This window comes from Vombatus ursinus, unplaced genomic scaffold (genome assembly GCF_900497805.2).
Source record: "Vombatus ursinus unplaced genomic scaffold, bare-nosed wombat genome assembly UNPS02014786.1, whole genome shotgun sequence".
In the NCBI taxonomy this organism is placed as follows: Eukaryota; Metazoa; Chordata; class Mammalia; order Diprotodontia; family Vombatidae; genus Vombatus; species Vombatus ursinus.
The window spans coordinates 42,449,455-42,466,850 of NW_020954564.1; the positions used below are offsets into that span (position 1 = coordinate 42,449,455).

General features: G+C 41.5%; 1 protein-coding gene across 3 annotated transcripts in view; it reads left to right on the forward strand.

The window, feature by feature from the left end:
* The window catches only part of LOC114047010 (gelsolin), a 70,649-nt gene that overhangs the window by 29,056 nt on the left and 24,197 nt on the right, over positions 1-17,396 (forward strand). Inside the window, exons 1-3 of one of the 3 annotated variants that reach the window (XM_027867652.1) lie at positions 8,922-9,148; positions 11,120-11,324; positions 13,090-13,244. In XM_027867652.1, the coding sequence (XP_027723453.1) occupies positions 9,020-9,148; positions 11,120-11,324; positions 13,090-13,244 (489 nt within the window). In that variant the 5' untranslated portion in view covers positions 8,922-9,019. Of the gene's footprint in view, positions 1-8,921; positions 9,149-9,347; positions 9,387-11,119; positions 11,325-13,089; positions 13,245-17,396 lie in introns of those variants that run through there. The other 2 variants (XM_027867654.1, XM_027867655.1) reach the window with 2 other exon arrangements.

A 17,396-nucleotide genomic window follows, 5' to 3' on the forward strand; every position in this document is an offset into this window, starting at 1 on the left:
CACACACACACACACACACACACACACGACCAATCAATCAATCAATAAACATTTATTAAGTACCTACTATGTATCAGGCACTATGCTAAGTGCTATGGATACAAAAAGATGCAAAAGACAGTCCCTGCCTCCAAGGAGCTTATAATCTAATGAAAGAGACAACAGGCAAACAAATATATACAAGTAAGCTTTACACAGAAAAAATAGGAAATAATTAACAGAAGGAAGACATTGGAATTAAGAGGAGTTGGGGGAAGGCTTCCTGCAGAAGCTAGGATTTTGACACAGCCCTGGCTCTCAGAATTTATAGTGTAAATTAGGGGACTATGGCTTGTAATGGTGTGAATGTAGATGAATGGTAGGCGAATGAAGAGTCTGAGAAACATAATTTATGGGTAATTAATAATCAATTTTATTAATTATGTCTAGCAGATAATTAATAAAATGATGGTCACTTGGTTTTCTCCCCTAAACCAAAGACAGTCATGGAGGTGTTCAATGCTTATAGGCTGTTGGAAAAGTGGCAGGCAGAAATCAACTCTGATTAGTTAATAATTAATGACAGAATGAATATTTTAATGAGAAGTGGGCCTGTTCTAATGAAGGGCTGGGAACAAGATTTTGATCATGGTAGTCATAGACAAAGAGAGACTCCTCTCAAGCCAGACCACTCCCACCTTTGTCAATCTATACTAAAGGATCTATCCTCCACCCAGTCAATGAACAATGAACCATAGTGGGGTAAGAATTTCACCTAGATAAGATGGTCTGGGTGGGGTGAATTCTTTGGGCAGGGTCAGAAATGCCCATGAGAGACTAGGCTTTGAATAAGGAAATAGAAAGGAAAAAAATCTGGCTCCCCTCATATTAATTGGTTATTAATATAGGAGAGAAATAGTAATTTCTCTCAGTGGACAGAACTTGAGCCTGGAGTCAGGAAGACCTAAGTTCAAATCCAGCTTCAGACATTTGCTACCTATGTGACCCTGAGCAAGTTACTTAATCTCTGTTTGCCTCAGTTTCCTCATCTGTAAAATAGAAATAATAATAACACTCACCTCCCAGGGTTGCTATGAGGACCAAATGAGATAATAATTGTAAAGCACTTAGCACCATGCCTGGCACATAGTAAGTGCTATATAAATGTTACCTATTACTATGGCATGTACCCAAATAACAATGACACACACACACGCACAATTAAGAGCATGACAGATACTTGCAAAGTGCTATAAGAGATTCACAGAAAGAAGAATCTTTCCAATTGGGGAGATCAGGAAAGACTTTGTGAAGGGGATGGCATTGCAGTTCAATAGGTCTTGCTTCTGTCACCTTCTACTTTAATTCCACTATAATTTTGGCTCCACTTATAATTATTTTAACCAGTAATTATTCTTAGAGATAGTCACACACTGAAATTACTTTCTTAATTTAGGATCCAGTGCTCCCAGAGCTGTTAATCACTCACCTGGCTTCCACAAATAAAGGGCTGTCTTTCAGGGTTTCTTCAGACCATTCTACTGCTTTCCTGAAAAGTTAATTCATCTTGAATCAATTGAAGCTTCTTTACAGACTAACTGAACTAACATTTCCTATTTATAAGCTTACTTTTCAGAAGTTTCCGTGTGATTATGAATAGTGGGTTGATTCTCCAGGACAAATAATAAGAATAGCAACTCACATTCACATTTCTGTGATCCTTTGACAGCTTTTCAAAGAATATCTGATCCCCCCCACCTGTGTTCCCCCCCCCCCCCCCAACCCTTACCTCCCCCCCCCCCAATACTTTGAGATAGGCAATTAGGTAACTATTACTTCTTCTTTCTGGTGCCTATCCAGACACTGTGTAGAAGCAACTTATTTCTCCTCTCTGGGCCTCAAAGCTCTTTCTCCTTGGTGAAATAAGGGAGTTACCTAAGATGATTGATTTCTAAGGAACCTTCTAGTCACTCGTGACCTCTCTGATATAGCTGGTAAGTGTCAAAACTTCGATTTGAATTTAGATTATCACAGATGTACAGATACAAGAAACCTAAGCCATAACAGGCTCACAGATTTAGCCCTGGAAGAGACCTTCAAGGCATTTGTTGGACCTCCTTATTTTACAGATGAGGAAATTGAGGCACAGGGCAGTTAAGTGACTTGCTGTCACAAAGGTATAGTAAACACCAGAAGTGGAAAATTGTACTTGGGTCCTCTTGACTTCAAATTTCATGATCATTCCAGTGAACTCCCCTGCTTTTCTGACTCCCTGTGTAATACAGCATGATTTCCATGAAAACATACAGTTAGATACAGATTTTATTTAGTGCCCTGTTGTGAAGATATTTATCTCATGGGGTCATAGAACTTTGGGGCTGAAAATGAGCTTAGTGAGCAACTAGTCTAATTGCCTATTTTTATAGATTGAGAAACTGAGGCCTCAGAGAGGGGCAGTGACTTGCTCTAAGTCAGAGACAGATTTCCACTTTCCCAGTCCTCAGCCTCTCTCACTAGGAGTTTCTCTGGAGGATCTTGCAGCTTGCTAAGTAGATGGCTATAGCTAGTGTAACCACATCTGATACTCGGAAAAAAATTAAGTTTTAGGCCCTAGAAGCCTTCTTTCTCATTCTGGAATGTAAGGAGGTGGGGGCAGGAAAGGGCGGGAAGTCACAAACCCCTGAATCAGCAGAATAGGACTAACCAACTCAAGGAGCTTCCAGGGAAAAATCATTGAACCAGGCAAGTTCTTAAATGTTCTCTGAGGAAACAAATCTGGCTTGGAAAGAGATCTCAGCTAAAATCTCCACCCTGCTCCCATTTCCAAAATGTAAGGGACTCCAGTCTGATTTGGGGGGTGGTATCCCCCACATCTACCCTGGCATTCCTAGGGTGCTGACTCCCACCAATCCCCACTTTCCACTTCCCGCAGAATGCTAGAACTAGGGATGGGTAGAACAGTTATGCCTTGTGGAACCTTTCTAGGTGAGCTAGCTGGTTCCCCAGGGAGCTTGTGAGGTGTGTGTGTGTGTGTGTGTGTGTGTGTGTGTGTGTGTGTGTGTGTGTGTGTGTGTTGGGAAAGGGAGGGAGATGGGGTGGGAGGTTGGGTGGCTGGCTGAGCATGAGGAAGAGGAATGAGGAAAGAAAGCTGTATGTTTATTGTCCATGTTTACTGACCATGGTGATCCTAATTAGCTAATGTTAACCCCCCCTCCTCTTTTCCTCTAGCTTCAGGGTCAGTTTGTTCCCAAGTAGGTGAAGGGGAAATAAATAAACAACTGAAAATAAGAAACCCTTGGCTGGGCATTTCAGAAAAGGCTTCCTGTTAGCAAAATTCTGGCAAGGGAATATCAGAAACAATAACACAAATTATCACAGCTCACCTTTCCATAAAGTTTTATGACTCAGCAACAACAAAAATCAGTGGCTCTTAGTTCTGTAACTCTTTAAGGTTAACAAGATGCTTTCCTCAGAACAGCTCTGAGAAGGAGGCAGTGGCATCATTTTTGCCCCCAATTTTACAGAGAAGAGAACTGAGGCTGAAAGATCATATAATCATAGGTTTTCATTCATTCATTCAACAAACATTAGTGAAGTGCCATCTATATGTTAGGTACTATGTTAAGGATTGGAGACCATAAAGATAAAAACCAAATGGCCTTTGACCTCAAGGAACTTCTTACATCCAAGAGATTTTAGAGATCATCCAGTCAAGCTCCATCATTTGACAGATGAAGAAACTTTGGTTGAGAGAGGTCCAGTGATTTGCTCAGGGTTGCACAGAGCCAGAATTTGAGCCTGGGTTTTCCAGTAAGCTTTTTCTATATTTTCCTGAGGTCTCTGAATGGCACAACTAGGCCTGGAACTCTCAGGCTTCTGACATTGAGTTCACTGTTCTTTCCACTGCAAAAATGTAATAATTAATAAATATATAATAAGACTATTAAGGCTCTTCTCAGGGAAGCCAGGATAATATAACACCTTTTAGTTGTAGGCCATCTTCCTGGGAAAGCAAAAGTACTTCCTTGCATTATTTTGACATTTACTTTCTTAGCATCTCTCTTTTCTTTCCACTCAGCAATTACTGAAAGTGAGGCCCAGATAACTGAAGTAATCATCACTCTAACTCTTTAAAATTTCCAAACATGCAAGCTCTGTAACAGGCACAGTGGGTAATAACCCCATTTTACAGTTAAGGAGACAAAAACGTTAAATATCTTGCCCATGGTCATATAACAAGAAAGCATCAAAGGCAGAATCTGAAAAAAGGCAAGTGGTTTATGGGGTAGTGGATAGAGAAATCAGCTTCAGAATTAGGAAGACCTAGGCTCAGGTCCAACCTAACACATACTTTTTGTGCAGAAAGGAAGCGTTAAATTGCTTAATCTCCCAGTGCCCCAGGCAACTTTCTAAACCCTAGAGTTGCAGAACAGGTGCTGATCTGTATTGGTAAAGGGAGTTTCCTATATTATTGAAATCATAGATCCAGCAGGAAAAACAAAACAAAACAAAAAGAAAACACCAATTCACCACAGTCACTCTCAAGCTTATGGCTAAAAGATAAAATATGTAATCTCTTTTGCCCTGTCCCCCATCCTCCAGACTAAGCAGTCCAAAGAACAGTTTACTGAGAAAATTCTTGGTAGCTAGGGAAGAGGTGGGTTGGGTAGATTTGAGTCAGTTCTAAGACTGTGAAGAGTGCTTTGGAAATGATCATTGTATGGGCCTTCCATCCTGATTCCCCTTTTCTCTCCAACCCTGCACTCCAAATCATTTTGACATCACCTGCTAGCCCTACACAAACACACACACACACACACACACACACACACACTTTTTTCTCCTTTGCTCCATTCTGAAAGAGGTGGCCCTTCTCCCAAACTGTATAACTCAAGTTAGAGAATTTGTGCCCTTGATCCTTCCCATCTCTTCTCTTTCCCTAATTTTTTTTTCTTTTAAAATTTTAATTTCTATTCTTTTTTTGGTTTTCATATATCATCATCATTCTGACCCTATCCCTTTGCCTCCCATTTTCCCTCCCAACAAGCCACCCCTTGTTAAAAAGAAAAAAAAAAGATTTTAAAAGAAAGGGAGAAAAAAAGCCATTTTTGTAAAACCAACCAATGCTTGAATTCATCAACAAATAGAGCACTTGAGTCCAACCATTCTAGATACAAGTTTGGAATTTTGCAAGAAAAGGGGGTAAACTGTTGTTCATTAGTCTTTGACCCTGAAAGTGGGCTTGTGCCCCAGGGAAATCAAAGAGAGAAATAAAGATCTAATACATAACAGAATTCATAGGTGCATAAATCTAGAGCTGGGGGAGACCATTAAATTTAATAAGCATTTATTAAGTACCTACTATGTGCCAATCACAGTGCTAGACATTAAATACAAAAACAAACATGAAGCATTCTTTTAGAGGGAAACAGCATGCATGTAGGCAATTCAAAGAATATACAAAGTGATTTCTGATGAGAGGATACTAGCTGGAATTGGGGTAAGGAATAAGGATAATTTTATTGTAGAAGGTGGTACTTGAGCTGAGTTTTGAAGGAAACTAGGGATTCTATGAGGCTGAGGTGAGGAAGAAATGGATTCTAGTTCTTATAAAGTCAGGTCCAACAATGGAATGTCCTATGTGGACAATAGCAAATCGGCCGTTCTGTTTGAAGCATAAGGTGTGTGAGGGGGAGCAATATACTACATGCCTGGAAAGTTAAGCAAGAGCCAGATTATGAAGGATTTTAAAAGCCAGGGGAGTTTGCATTTTGTTCTCGAGGCTATTGGGAGCCGCTGGAACTTCTAGAGTAGGTGAGTGACCTGTGCATAGGAATGTCACTTTGAGTGAGCAGAACCAGGAGAACATCGTACACAGTAACAGCAATATTGTAGGATCATCAACTGTGAATTACTTAGCTATTCTCAGCAATACAATGATCCAGGGCAATTCTGAAGGACTCATGATGAAACATGCCATCCACCTCCAGAGAAAGAACTGATGGAGTCTGAATACAAATTGAAGCATACTTTTTTCCTTGTGTGTGTGTGATGGGTTTTTTTTTTTGTTTGTGTTTTCTTTTGCAATGTGCCTGATATGGAAATATGTTTTGCATGACTGCACATGTATAACCTATATCAAATTACTTGGCTTCTCAAAGAGGGGGAAGGGATGAAGGAAGGGAAAGTATTTGGAGTTCAAAATTTTAAAAAACAAATGTTAAAAATTATTTTTATATGTTACTGGAAAAATAAAATATTCAAAAAGCAAAAAGAAATATCACTTTGGCAAACGGGTGGAGGATGTATTAGAGAAAAGAGATACTGGAGACAGGAAAATTAATTAGGTGGCTATTACAATAATCCAGACAAGAGAAAAACTAGAATGGTGGCCATGTAAGCAAAGAGAAGGGGATGGATGTGAGAGAGATTACTGAGGCAGAATTCACAAGAGGGACAACTGTTTGAATGTCAAGGGTGAGGGAAAGGTCAAGGATGATTCTGAGGTTGTGAAAATGGATGACTAGAAGAATGGTGGTCCCCTCCAAAAAGTAGTGAAGTTGGGAAGAGATGTTTTGTTTTTTGAAGGTGGGACAGAGAGACAATGAGTTTGTTTTGGACCCACTGAGCTTGAGATGTTCGTGGCACACTCATTTGGAGATGTCCAATAAGCACTGGATGAAGTAAGAATGATTTAGGAGACAGACAGGGCCTGTGAAGACAAGTCTGTATGTCATTTGTATGGAACTGATAGTTAAACCTGTGCTAGTTGATGAGATCACCTAGAGAAAATTTGTAGATAGAAGAAAAAAAGAGCCCAGGACAGAACTCTGAGTACTCCATACCCACACATAGGGATGGGTTAAGAATGATGATCTATAAAGGATACTGAGAAGGAGATGCTAGACAGGAAGGAGGGAAAATGAGAGACAAGTGTGATAAAAACGCAGGGAGGAGAAGATGTCTAGGAAAAAGGGCTGGCCAACAGTGTCAAATGCTTTAGAGGTCAAAAAAGTGACAAGAACTGAGAAAACACCATCTGATTTGACAGTTAAGGGATTGTTGGAGAGAGCAGTTTTAGGTGAATGATCAGATTGAAAGCCAGGTCAAAAGGGTTGAGAAATGAGTGTGAAATGAGAAAATAGATGCATGGAATATAAAGTGCTTTTTCTGTTTGGCTGTGAAAGGAAAAATAGATATAGGAAAGTAGCTTGAGGCAACTATAGAATCATCTAAGGGTTTTTTAAGAATGGAAGTGAGTTGGTCATATGTAAAGCAGCAGGGAAAGATTCAGTAGATAAAAAGAGATTGAAAATTAGTGCAAGACCCTACCTCTTTTGCAGAGGTGGGAGACTATAGGTGTGGTATATTGATAATTATTGCATTGGTTGGTTTTTGCAGAACTGGCATTTATTTTTCCTTTTTTAAAATCTTTTTTTAAAATAAAGAATGGCTTTCTGGGAAGAAAAAGGAGAGGAGAAGGGATGGATTTAGAAATTATAGCAATGCATAAACAAAATAAATTAATAGAATTAGGATTAAAAAAAGAAAATTAGAGAAAAAGAAGGGATAGTTGAAGGGGCAGGCTCCTGGATAAGACTGAGGTGATGGTGCATAGGATCAATGGATTAAATAGGATAAATGGATTAAATCAGAATAATTGGGTTCATATCCTAACTCTGTTACTTGCTACCTGTGTGATCTTGGACAAGTCACTTTTATTTCTCTGTACCATATTGTCACCATCGGTGTCACTGTATATTTAGAGTGTTGGGTTAAATGTCTCTGATGTCAATCAATCAACAAACATTTACTAAAAATTTACTCCATTCCAGGCAACGTTATCACAGTCCAATTCTCAATCCTCCTCTTCTCTCTCCATTCTTCAGATGAAGGAAATGAGGTCTAGAGATATTAAATGACTTGACTGAAGTCATACAGATAGTTTTGTGGCAGTAGGAGGTAGTCCAACTGGGACTGATACCTTGGCTTTTTGACTGCAAATCACTTGCATTATACACTTTTTCGGAGGGTTGTTGATAGGAGCAAAGGCATGTGAGAACATTTTGTAAACTGTGAAGGGCTATAAATGCACATGCAGAAGATTATTATTAGAGGTTGCTAATGGAAAGAGCCTTGGACTTCGTAGTCCAAAGATCAGTTTCTACAATTTACCAGATGACTTTGGACAAATCGCTTCCCCTAAGCTTCCTCAGTTTTCCTTATCTGCAAAATGTGAGTAATGACATTTGTGTGCCCTACCTCACAGTTTTGTAAAGAAAGGAAAAACAACCTTAAAGTGCTATAGAAATGTGGACAACATTACTATTATCAGTGTCTGCAAAATGGAGGGAACAATCCCTGCCTTGTTACCTTCACAAGGATGCTGTGAGGATACAATGTAGGTAAAGTGCATTGTAACCTAGCAAATGGCCATACAGACATGGGCTGTGCTCATGCATGAGGTTGAGGGAAGTAAGAGATGTAAGTGGCATTCACTTAGAAAGAGCATTGAATTTAGAGTCAGAAGACCTGATTCAAATATGAACTGCCATATTCTAACTTCGGGGCCTTGGATAAGTCACTTTCCCTCTTTGGGACTCAGTTTCTTTCTGGGCAAAATGAGGGGTTTGGATTCCATGATTACTAAGGTCTCTTTCATCTTTAAATTCTATGATCCTAAGAATGGGGTGGTGGGTCCTGGTCTCTTTCACTGAAGGACCCTTCGAGTCCCTTCATGGGTCAATCTGAACATCTCCCTCCCTCCCCCATCACCTCCCAGTGATTTTGCCCCATACTCCATGAAAGGCCCAGGGCTGGGACAGGAAGGCTAGATTGAGGAGGGCCCTGGGTCCAGAGCCAGGTGGCTGCTTTGGGTCTGGACTCACGTGAGGAGCTGGGGCGGGTCCCTACTGTGGCTGGGCGGGCCGGGCCATCTTATATACTGGCCCTGCTGCTGGTGGGAGAAGGACGCAGCCAACCTTCTCCCCGTCTTCTCGGCTAAGCCTCTCCTCGCTGTCCTCGGAGCCTGGGCACCGACATGGCCCGCGGCTTTCTGGTGCTGGCGACTCTGGGCTGCCTTCTGTTGCGGGCAGGCTGCGGGCATGCCGCCTTCACCCCGGGCTCACTGGTCTCTCTGCTTACAGCCACCGTGGCGCTGTCCGCGGGGGTGAGTGCCTGGCGCCGGCGTCCCCCGCTCTTCCCAGTCCGCTAGAGGGGGGATGGATTTGCGCCGCCCGGGGGGGGGGGGGGGAGGCAGGGACAGAGGGAGAAGGGGGGAGGCCGGGGCTGTGAGCTTCCTGCCCTAAACAACCCCATTTAACTCTCTATTATAAGTTTTTTCAGATACAACGCTAGGAAAAGGGGCATAATTAAGGTCTATAATGGAAAAACTATTCTGTTGCTTTGTAAGTATGATTTCCGGTCGCGGTTTCAAGCTGGACCCCTCTTTCTCTCCCTTTGGCTGTTATACTGGAATATTTACTAATCGACAGCATCGCCTTTGGAAGTGCTCTTCTGCCTTCTTCAGCATAACCAACTGCTCACCTGCCGCAATCTTCTTTCTTCCTGGGGGCAGAGTGAATGGGTGCATGCAAAAAGTTTTCTCTCCCTCTTGTATCCAGCAATGGGATGGACCCCACCCCAGCAGAGCCACCGATCGATTTCTATTGATTTCGGGGCTGGCCTGTATTTGTCCTCTGAATTTTGCAAACAGGATCAGGCAGTTTGCTGCTGGGGTGTGGGTGGGTAGTTCGGGGAGGGACAGTGTAGAGCTTAAAGTTCGGAATTTGTCCTGGTGGTGTGTGAAGGAGGTGGGGGGGGAGGGGGGCAAGGCTGTGGCGGAAAACAAGCACAGTCTGGATGGTCTCTTCAAGTCGTTGTCTGTGGGGTTTGCGAAAGGCTATGCTTTAAAAATTTGCACTGGCCAATCCAGGATACCTAGATTCTGGAGAAAATGATGAAAGAAAGGCAGCTGTTTTCGGGACTAGGATTTTAGAACAGAAAGGGACCTTCAAAAACAGAGACTATTAAGGCTGGAAGGGCCCTTAGAATGTAGGAATGTTAGACCCCAAAAGAATCTTAGAATGGAGGATGTTAAAACATACAACGATGGGGCTGAAAGCAACCTCGTTCCAACCCCCTCCTTTTACAATGAGAAAACAGCCTCAGAAATGTGAGGTAACTTATCTAGGTCCCTCAACTATTTAGTAGCAGAGCTGTATACAGAACCTAGGTCTCTTCACTCCTAGTCCAATGCTCTTTAAAATATCATGATGCATTTGGGGCCAGACTTTAGAATGCTTGTTTGTTTGTCTTTAAAAAGCTCCACCAAAAAGGAAGAAGGGAAATCTCATTCAGTTATAAGTTCTATCTCCTAAATATTTAGGAAAGTAAATCAGAGGTCCCAGAGTAAAGGGGAGAATGATGGTGGGTTCCCTAGCTGAAGGCACTGGGTTTTAACTGCTACATAATTCAATTTTCTGCCTTTGTGCCTCATTGCTACCTTAAGAGTTCAGAGTTCAAGCAAACAGGAATTGCTTGGTATCAGAAGAGGAAAACTGGGAAAGTCAGTGGAGGATCAAGAAGGAAGGAAAATGGAGGAAGGATTCTGAAAGAGAGAGGTCAAAAAGGACCTCGACAAGGTCGAGACAGGATTCTGGGAGCCTTCCATGTGGGGTAGAGAATGATGTGAATCAAAAAATTAAAGTTTGAGCTGGATAAGGTCTTAGAACTAGAATATTAGAACACAGATCGGAGAATGTTAGAGCTAAAAGGGATACTAGCCCAACCTCCTTATTTTACTGATGAGGAAATTGAGGCCCAGAAAAAAGGAAGTCACTTGTACAAAACTAGTTAGTGGCAGAGTCAGGGATAGAGTCCACATTTCCTGATTCTCATCCCGGTATTCTTTGTAGAAATGCGCTACAGAAATCCCACATCTTCCCAGGATAATGGTTGCAGACTGCAAAAGATTAGATGTTTCTCTTTGAGTCCTTTTTGAGATCTTAGTTTTCCACTGTGGGAGACCATTCTATCTTCATTTGAAATTGGTTCTGGTCCTGGAACTCAAGGACTTTTTCTGAATTCACCCCTTTGTGATACTTCTTCATTAACTCTCTTCATCCTTTTCTCTCCCCAGCCAGTCAGTATGGTGGTGGAACATGCAGAGTTCCTGAAGGCAGGGAAGGAGCCTGGCCTGCAGATCTGGAGGGTGGAGCAGTTTGACTTAGTACCAGTACCCAAGAACCTGTATGGGGACTTCTTCACTGGTGATGCATATTTAATCCTGAACACCGTCAAACGAAGAGATGGATCCCTGCAGTACGACCTCCACTTCTGGCTGGGTAAGGAGCTGGCGTTCCCCGAACCCTTCCCCTTCTCCTTCCCTCCCCCCATCCCTGAGCTGAGCACCTACTGTGCAGGGACTGAATAACCAGATGTTGTCAAGGATAACATAGGAGGGGGATTTCTATGTGGGCTAGAGATTCAGATTAAAAACCTCTAAGGTCTTTGCCAACCCTAACATCCTAACAACAACATTCTATGTTCTAAATAACCTAATCTTCTATGTTCTAACATTCATTTTAAAGTCCCTTTCATTTCTGATGTCAAAACCTATCCAATTTTAAAATGCAGTTTTAAAAAGGGGAGTAGTAAAAATAAGACACAGAATAAATCTCCCTCCCAGTCTTTAGTGTGAGTGCCATCAACAGGAAATTCTGGCACCTTTATCAGAGGCAAAGTCTCATTATCATCAATAATTCACTATAGTAATTAGAGTGGTAATCAGTATATAGAGAAGGAAGGGCACAGGTGGCGATGAAGCATGGAACCTGTGACCTGGGGAACAGGCCTGGGGGTGGGGGGTGAGGGGGGGGGATTGTGTGATAGTGAAATTAGCACAGGGACCTTTAAAGAGATTATTCCCTAACAGTCACTCACTCAATAAACATTTGTTAAATATAAAACTGATACATAGACATGACCATTTTGAGTCCAGAGTAGGGATGCTAGGGAATAGCAGCTGTCATCTTCTGAACCCAAATTTATTGTGTTGTAGTCTTAGGGACCTCTCAGGCCCTGTTAGATTTGGGTTTGAATCTCAGCCTTGACCCTTATCACCTCTATGACCACTCTCCTCTCTGAGCCTCTATTTCCCCATCTCTAAAATCAGGATATTCATCCCTTCCTGGCCATTTTCCAAGGACTTAGTGAGTAATCAATCAATTAATCAATCAACAAGCACTTATTGCTGGAAATATAAACACAAAGAATGAATCAATCCCTATTCACAAGGAGCTTACATTCTAATGTGATTCAAATAGAGGCTCTAAGGAGGTGAGCAAGGGGTAGCATAGTGTAGTGAAGAGCCAACCCTGGCGTCCAGAAGACCTGGGTTCAAGTTCCACCTTTGACACCTATGCGACCTTGGGCTATAATTATAGCTAGTATTTATATATAGCACTTTAAAATTTACAAAGAGCTTTACAAATAGTAACTCATTTTATCCTCACAGTACTGCTTTTAATCCTAGTTTTACAGATGAGGAAACTAAGGCAGACAGAGGGTAAATGAGTTGCTTGGGTCACATAGCTTATAAGAACTCAGGTCTTCCAGATTCTAGATCCAGAGCTCTATCCAGTTCATCACCTAGTTGTCTGTCACTTAACCTCCCTGAACTTTAGTTTCCTCATCTGTAAAATGAGGGGTTTGGACTAGATAGCGTTTTTGGTGCTCAGCTCTAGACCTATAAATCACTGGGAAGGCATTTCTGCATGGTATCCAGGGCTCCACAAATGTAAGAGATCTCTGTCTTCCCATATGCATCAGTTCATTGTCAAGGAACATTGTTTCTGGGGACCTTGGAAGCTTTGGCCTGAGTATCCTGGTGGGAATAACTGAAAGAGATTATAATAGTCATTCATTTCAAAGACTTCATGTGTTATGGTTCTTTCCTGATTCCTGAAATTTGAATAGTGGCCAGCATACAGTAGGCACTTAATAAATGTTTGTTGACTGGTAATTGATTCTAGAAAGAGCAACGATTGACCCAACATTACAGCTAGTTTATGCCAAGCTAATAATAACTGTGCTTCTCCCCCTTCCCAGGGAATGAGTGTACTCAGGATGAGAGTGGAGCTGCTGCCATTTTCACCGTACAGATGGATGACTACCTGAATGGAAAAGCCATTCAGCACCGGGAGGTCCAGGGCTATGAGTCTTCAACCTTCCTTGGCTACTTCAAATCTGGCATCAAGTACAAGGTATACATTGCTCAGGATTAGAAACATCCTCTTCCCAACTGTCAGAATTATTTGCCAGTAATTAGCGGACATTTTCCTTATCAGGAAAATGAGGAAGTGGATCTCTCAAGTCCCTTGAAGCTTCAATAATCTGTATTCTGTGGTCCAATCTTGCTCTAATATTCTAGGATTTAGGGTGCCTATGGCTCCATCCCCCGCAAGATATTGTCAGGGAAAGGAGAAGGTGGAAATGGGCTTTTCCAGGTCATAGATAATTGTTGGCTGTTTCTGTCTGGGGGATTTGAGAGAAACTTAGCCTCACATAAACTTGGTCTTGGCCAAGGGGATGGCTGGCCCAGGGCCGGTGAACTGTTAAATATGAGCAAACCACTTTTAGTGTCTCTGAGGGGAACCTGACCCTGATTCTGATTCATTTACACATTATTTCTCAAGATCTCACTCACAAAGAGTTTCTTGTTACCCAAGAGCCCCTGGAGAACCTCTGATTTTGGATGAATCTTCTCCTTAGCAACAGGCAACTATGTTGTGTTCTTATTTCTTTTAAAAGAAGGAAACTTGAACTGAACTTGACCCAGGGTCTGGGTCTCCCAGGCTCCAGACTGATCCTTCCTTTGGCTTAGCTCATTCCCACAGCTGGGATTGAATAACCCTCCTGAATGAGACCAGAGGCCTGGATTTTTCATTATGTGGAAGGGGTGGGGGTGGTGGAGACTGAGGGTGTAGTGGGGATAGCACTGGCCTAGGAATCTGGAAGCCAGAGTTTCCAGCACTTAGATAACTTTAGATAAATGACTTCACCTCACTCAGCATCATCTGACAAATGAGGTTGATCATCTCTGCCTTGCTTACCTTAAAGGGCTTTTGTGAGGATCAGATGAGATGATGGATAGGAAAGGCCTCAAAACTTCTGAAGAAACAAGGGATTATTATGTGGGTGATCACAAAGAATTGGGTGTGTTTTCCCATGATGCTTCTGGGAGGGGCAGAGCGTTGGGAAATTGGCATAAAAGCCTTATTGTACTTTACAGATAGGAATTCATAGGTGTGAGACTTGAACTTGGGTCTTGGCTCTGTGACTTCCTAGCTTTATAATCTTGTTCAAATCACTTCCCCTCCCTGGGCCTGATTCCTGATCTGTAAAATGGAAAGTTTTGGCCTAGGTCAGTGGTGTTAAATAGAAATGGATTGCTGTGGACCACATATTGCCTTCAAAAACCACAAATTAATATTTTTCATGTTGAATTGTAATTTCATTCATGTTGTCGAACATTTCCCAATTACATTTTAATCTGGTTCTGGCCATACTATGGGCAGCAAGTTTGATATTTCTGTTGTAGATAATACTTTCCAACTTTAACATGCTATGAATCTGGAAACCATGTTATATGAAGATAGATAGGGGATTCCATATTATATCATCAAAGATAAATAACATTTATCAATACATAACATGATATTTTATTTATTAGAATTTGTTTTTTATAATGTGCTATTTATTAGAATTAACCTAAGATTAAGAAATGTTTGTTGTCAAATATCACTGGGTTGAAGAAAGCGAGCATATTTAGCTTAGAGAAGGAAAGATTTAGAGGAGATATGATCATGGTATTTACAGGTCTGAAAAGGTACCATGTAGAAGGAGAAGCAGATTTGTTCATGTTGGCTCCAGAGGGCAGAATCCATTTCAACAAACATTTATTAAACATCTGATATACACTAGGCATCAGAAATATGAAGGCATTTGAAATCAAATAGAATCTCAAAGGTTGAAAGTATATCAGAGACTGATAAATCCATTGCCTACCTGGGCAGTAATTTTCTCCACGACATACATGTCAAGAAGTCAGTCATCCAGTTTCTGCCTGAAGACCTTGAGTGAAGAAAAATCTGTAGTCCCAAACTACAGTGGCATAATTGGAATCCAAAAGGGAGAGTGAAAATCTGGAGATAACATAGTAGAAAAGGCAGTGAACTAGAAATCAGGAGATCTGAGGTAATCAAGAAAGAAGCTAGCTGTGTGACCTTTAGGTAAGTCACTCAGTTCTGGGCTTTAGTGTCTAGAGCTGTCAAATGAGGAGAATAATAGCTAATCAAATTACCTGTCATCAAGATAGATCGAGGTATGGTGGCACAACAGAAAGATTCGGGGTTTCCAATCCTGGATCTTCTACTTACTTCCTATGTTACCTTGGTCAAGTCACTTAACCTTTATGGGCCTTGATTTCACATCTTCAAAATGAAGGGTTTGAACTAAATGAGCTTTGAAGTTCTTTCTTGCTCTTAAATATAAGAACCTAGATGTGGAAAAAATTCTAGATATTATTATTTTGGGGGGGGCGGGGCAATAGGATTAAGTGACTTCCCCAGGGTCACTCAGCTAGTAAGTGTTATGTGTCTGAGGCCGGATTTGAACTCAGGTCCTCCTGAATCCAGGGCCGGTACTCTATCCACTGCGCCACCTAGCTGCCCCTATTCTACGTATTATTAATTATATGAGGAGTCTGAACTAGGAAATGGTCTGGGGTTTTTTTTTTTAATTTTTTTTAATGAAAAAACAATTGTTACACTTTAAAGTAATGTTTTAGCTACCAAACACTCCACATCCATTCTATACAAACTTGTGAGACTGGATAGCATATTATTATTACCATTTTATAGATGAGGTAACTGAGGTTCACAGAGGTGGAGGTGGAAGTGACTTGCCCCAAGTTACATAGCTGGTTAGTATGATAGTTAAGACTTCTGATCTTCTGGTCCCACTTCCTGTACTCTTTCTCCTGCATCTCAAGGGAGGCAGTGGTCAAAATGGAGCTGTATTTTCTGCTATTTGCAAGCCTTCTTAAGTCACTTAGTTCTCCTAGCAATAGTAGGAAAAGGCACCGGGCTGGATTCCTTCATAAATTATAGATCCCGAAGGAGCAGAGTATTATGCAAGACTTGATGCAAGACTTGCCTCTCTGAAAGGCTCCACGGAGCTGCATACAAACAGAAGGGAGGCAATTGTATCCTGGTCTGGGCTACAGGGAGGGGGGAGAGAAAGATGCCGTTAAGCCATGTAGAAACAGAATCATAGAAATCTAGAGTTGCCAAGAAAACTTTTATTGTCTCCAAGTTGCCTGTAGGATAAAGCTTGACCTTTAAGGCCCTTCCCAGTCTCACAAGCTGGCTCCAACCTATTATTCCAGCCTAATTTTACCTTGCCTTTCTCACACGTTTGGTTCCAGCCAAGCTGGTCTTACTGGCTGGTTCCTGAAATCAACATGTTGTTTCTTGCCTTGGTGCATTGGATTGGGGGAAGCCATGGCCATGATGCACTCCTTTATCACCTCTGCATTTTGGAATTAATCTCTTCCTTCAAGAGCTCAGCTCATCACCTCTTCCACACAATCTTCCCTAATTCTCTCTCTCTCCCAAATGATCTCTCTTCCCCTCTATATTCTTAGAACAATTTTTTCTGGATCTCTCCTTTGCACCCACCACAGACTACTTTTTAATTATCTTTGTCTGTATACATGTCATATTCCTGATCAATGGAATGTGAACTCCTTGAGATCATGAGTTATTTTTTTCCTCTTTTCTCTCTAGCACTTAGCACTATATCTTGCACATAGTTAGTTTTTAATTTAATAACCTCCTGTTCAACAAATGACTGCAGACCTGAGAGGGACCTTAGAACATAGAGTGTTAGAACTGGAAGGGAACTTAGAATGTAAGGTGATACGACATAGAAAATCAAATGTTAGAGTGGAAAGGAACCTTGCTTGGTATATAGAATATTAGAGTTTGAGAGATCCTAAGAATTCCTCTAGATCAATACCCTCATTTTGCAGAAGAGGAAACTGAAGCCCAGATATCAATCAACAGGTTTTTATTAATTATTTTTGATGTGCCAGGCACTGTGCTAAGGGCTAAAGATAGAAAGAAAAAGCAAAACCAGCGGTTTTTCCTCAAGGATCTTACATTCTAATGAAGGAGACAATGTAAGCATAAATAGATACATTCAGGATATATGCAGAGTAGATACAAAGTAACCTTAGAGGGAATGGGACTAGCACTTGGCAAGGGTGGGGAGGGCCGGTGAAATGCCCCTTAGTGGAAGTGGTTCTTCAGCTGAGTTTTAAAGGAAGCCATGGATTCTGTGAGTTGGAAGTC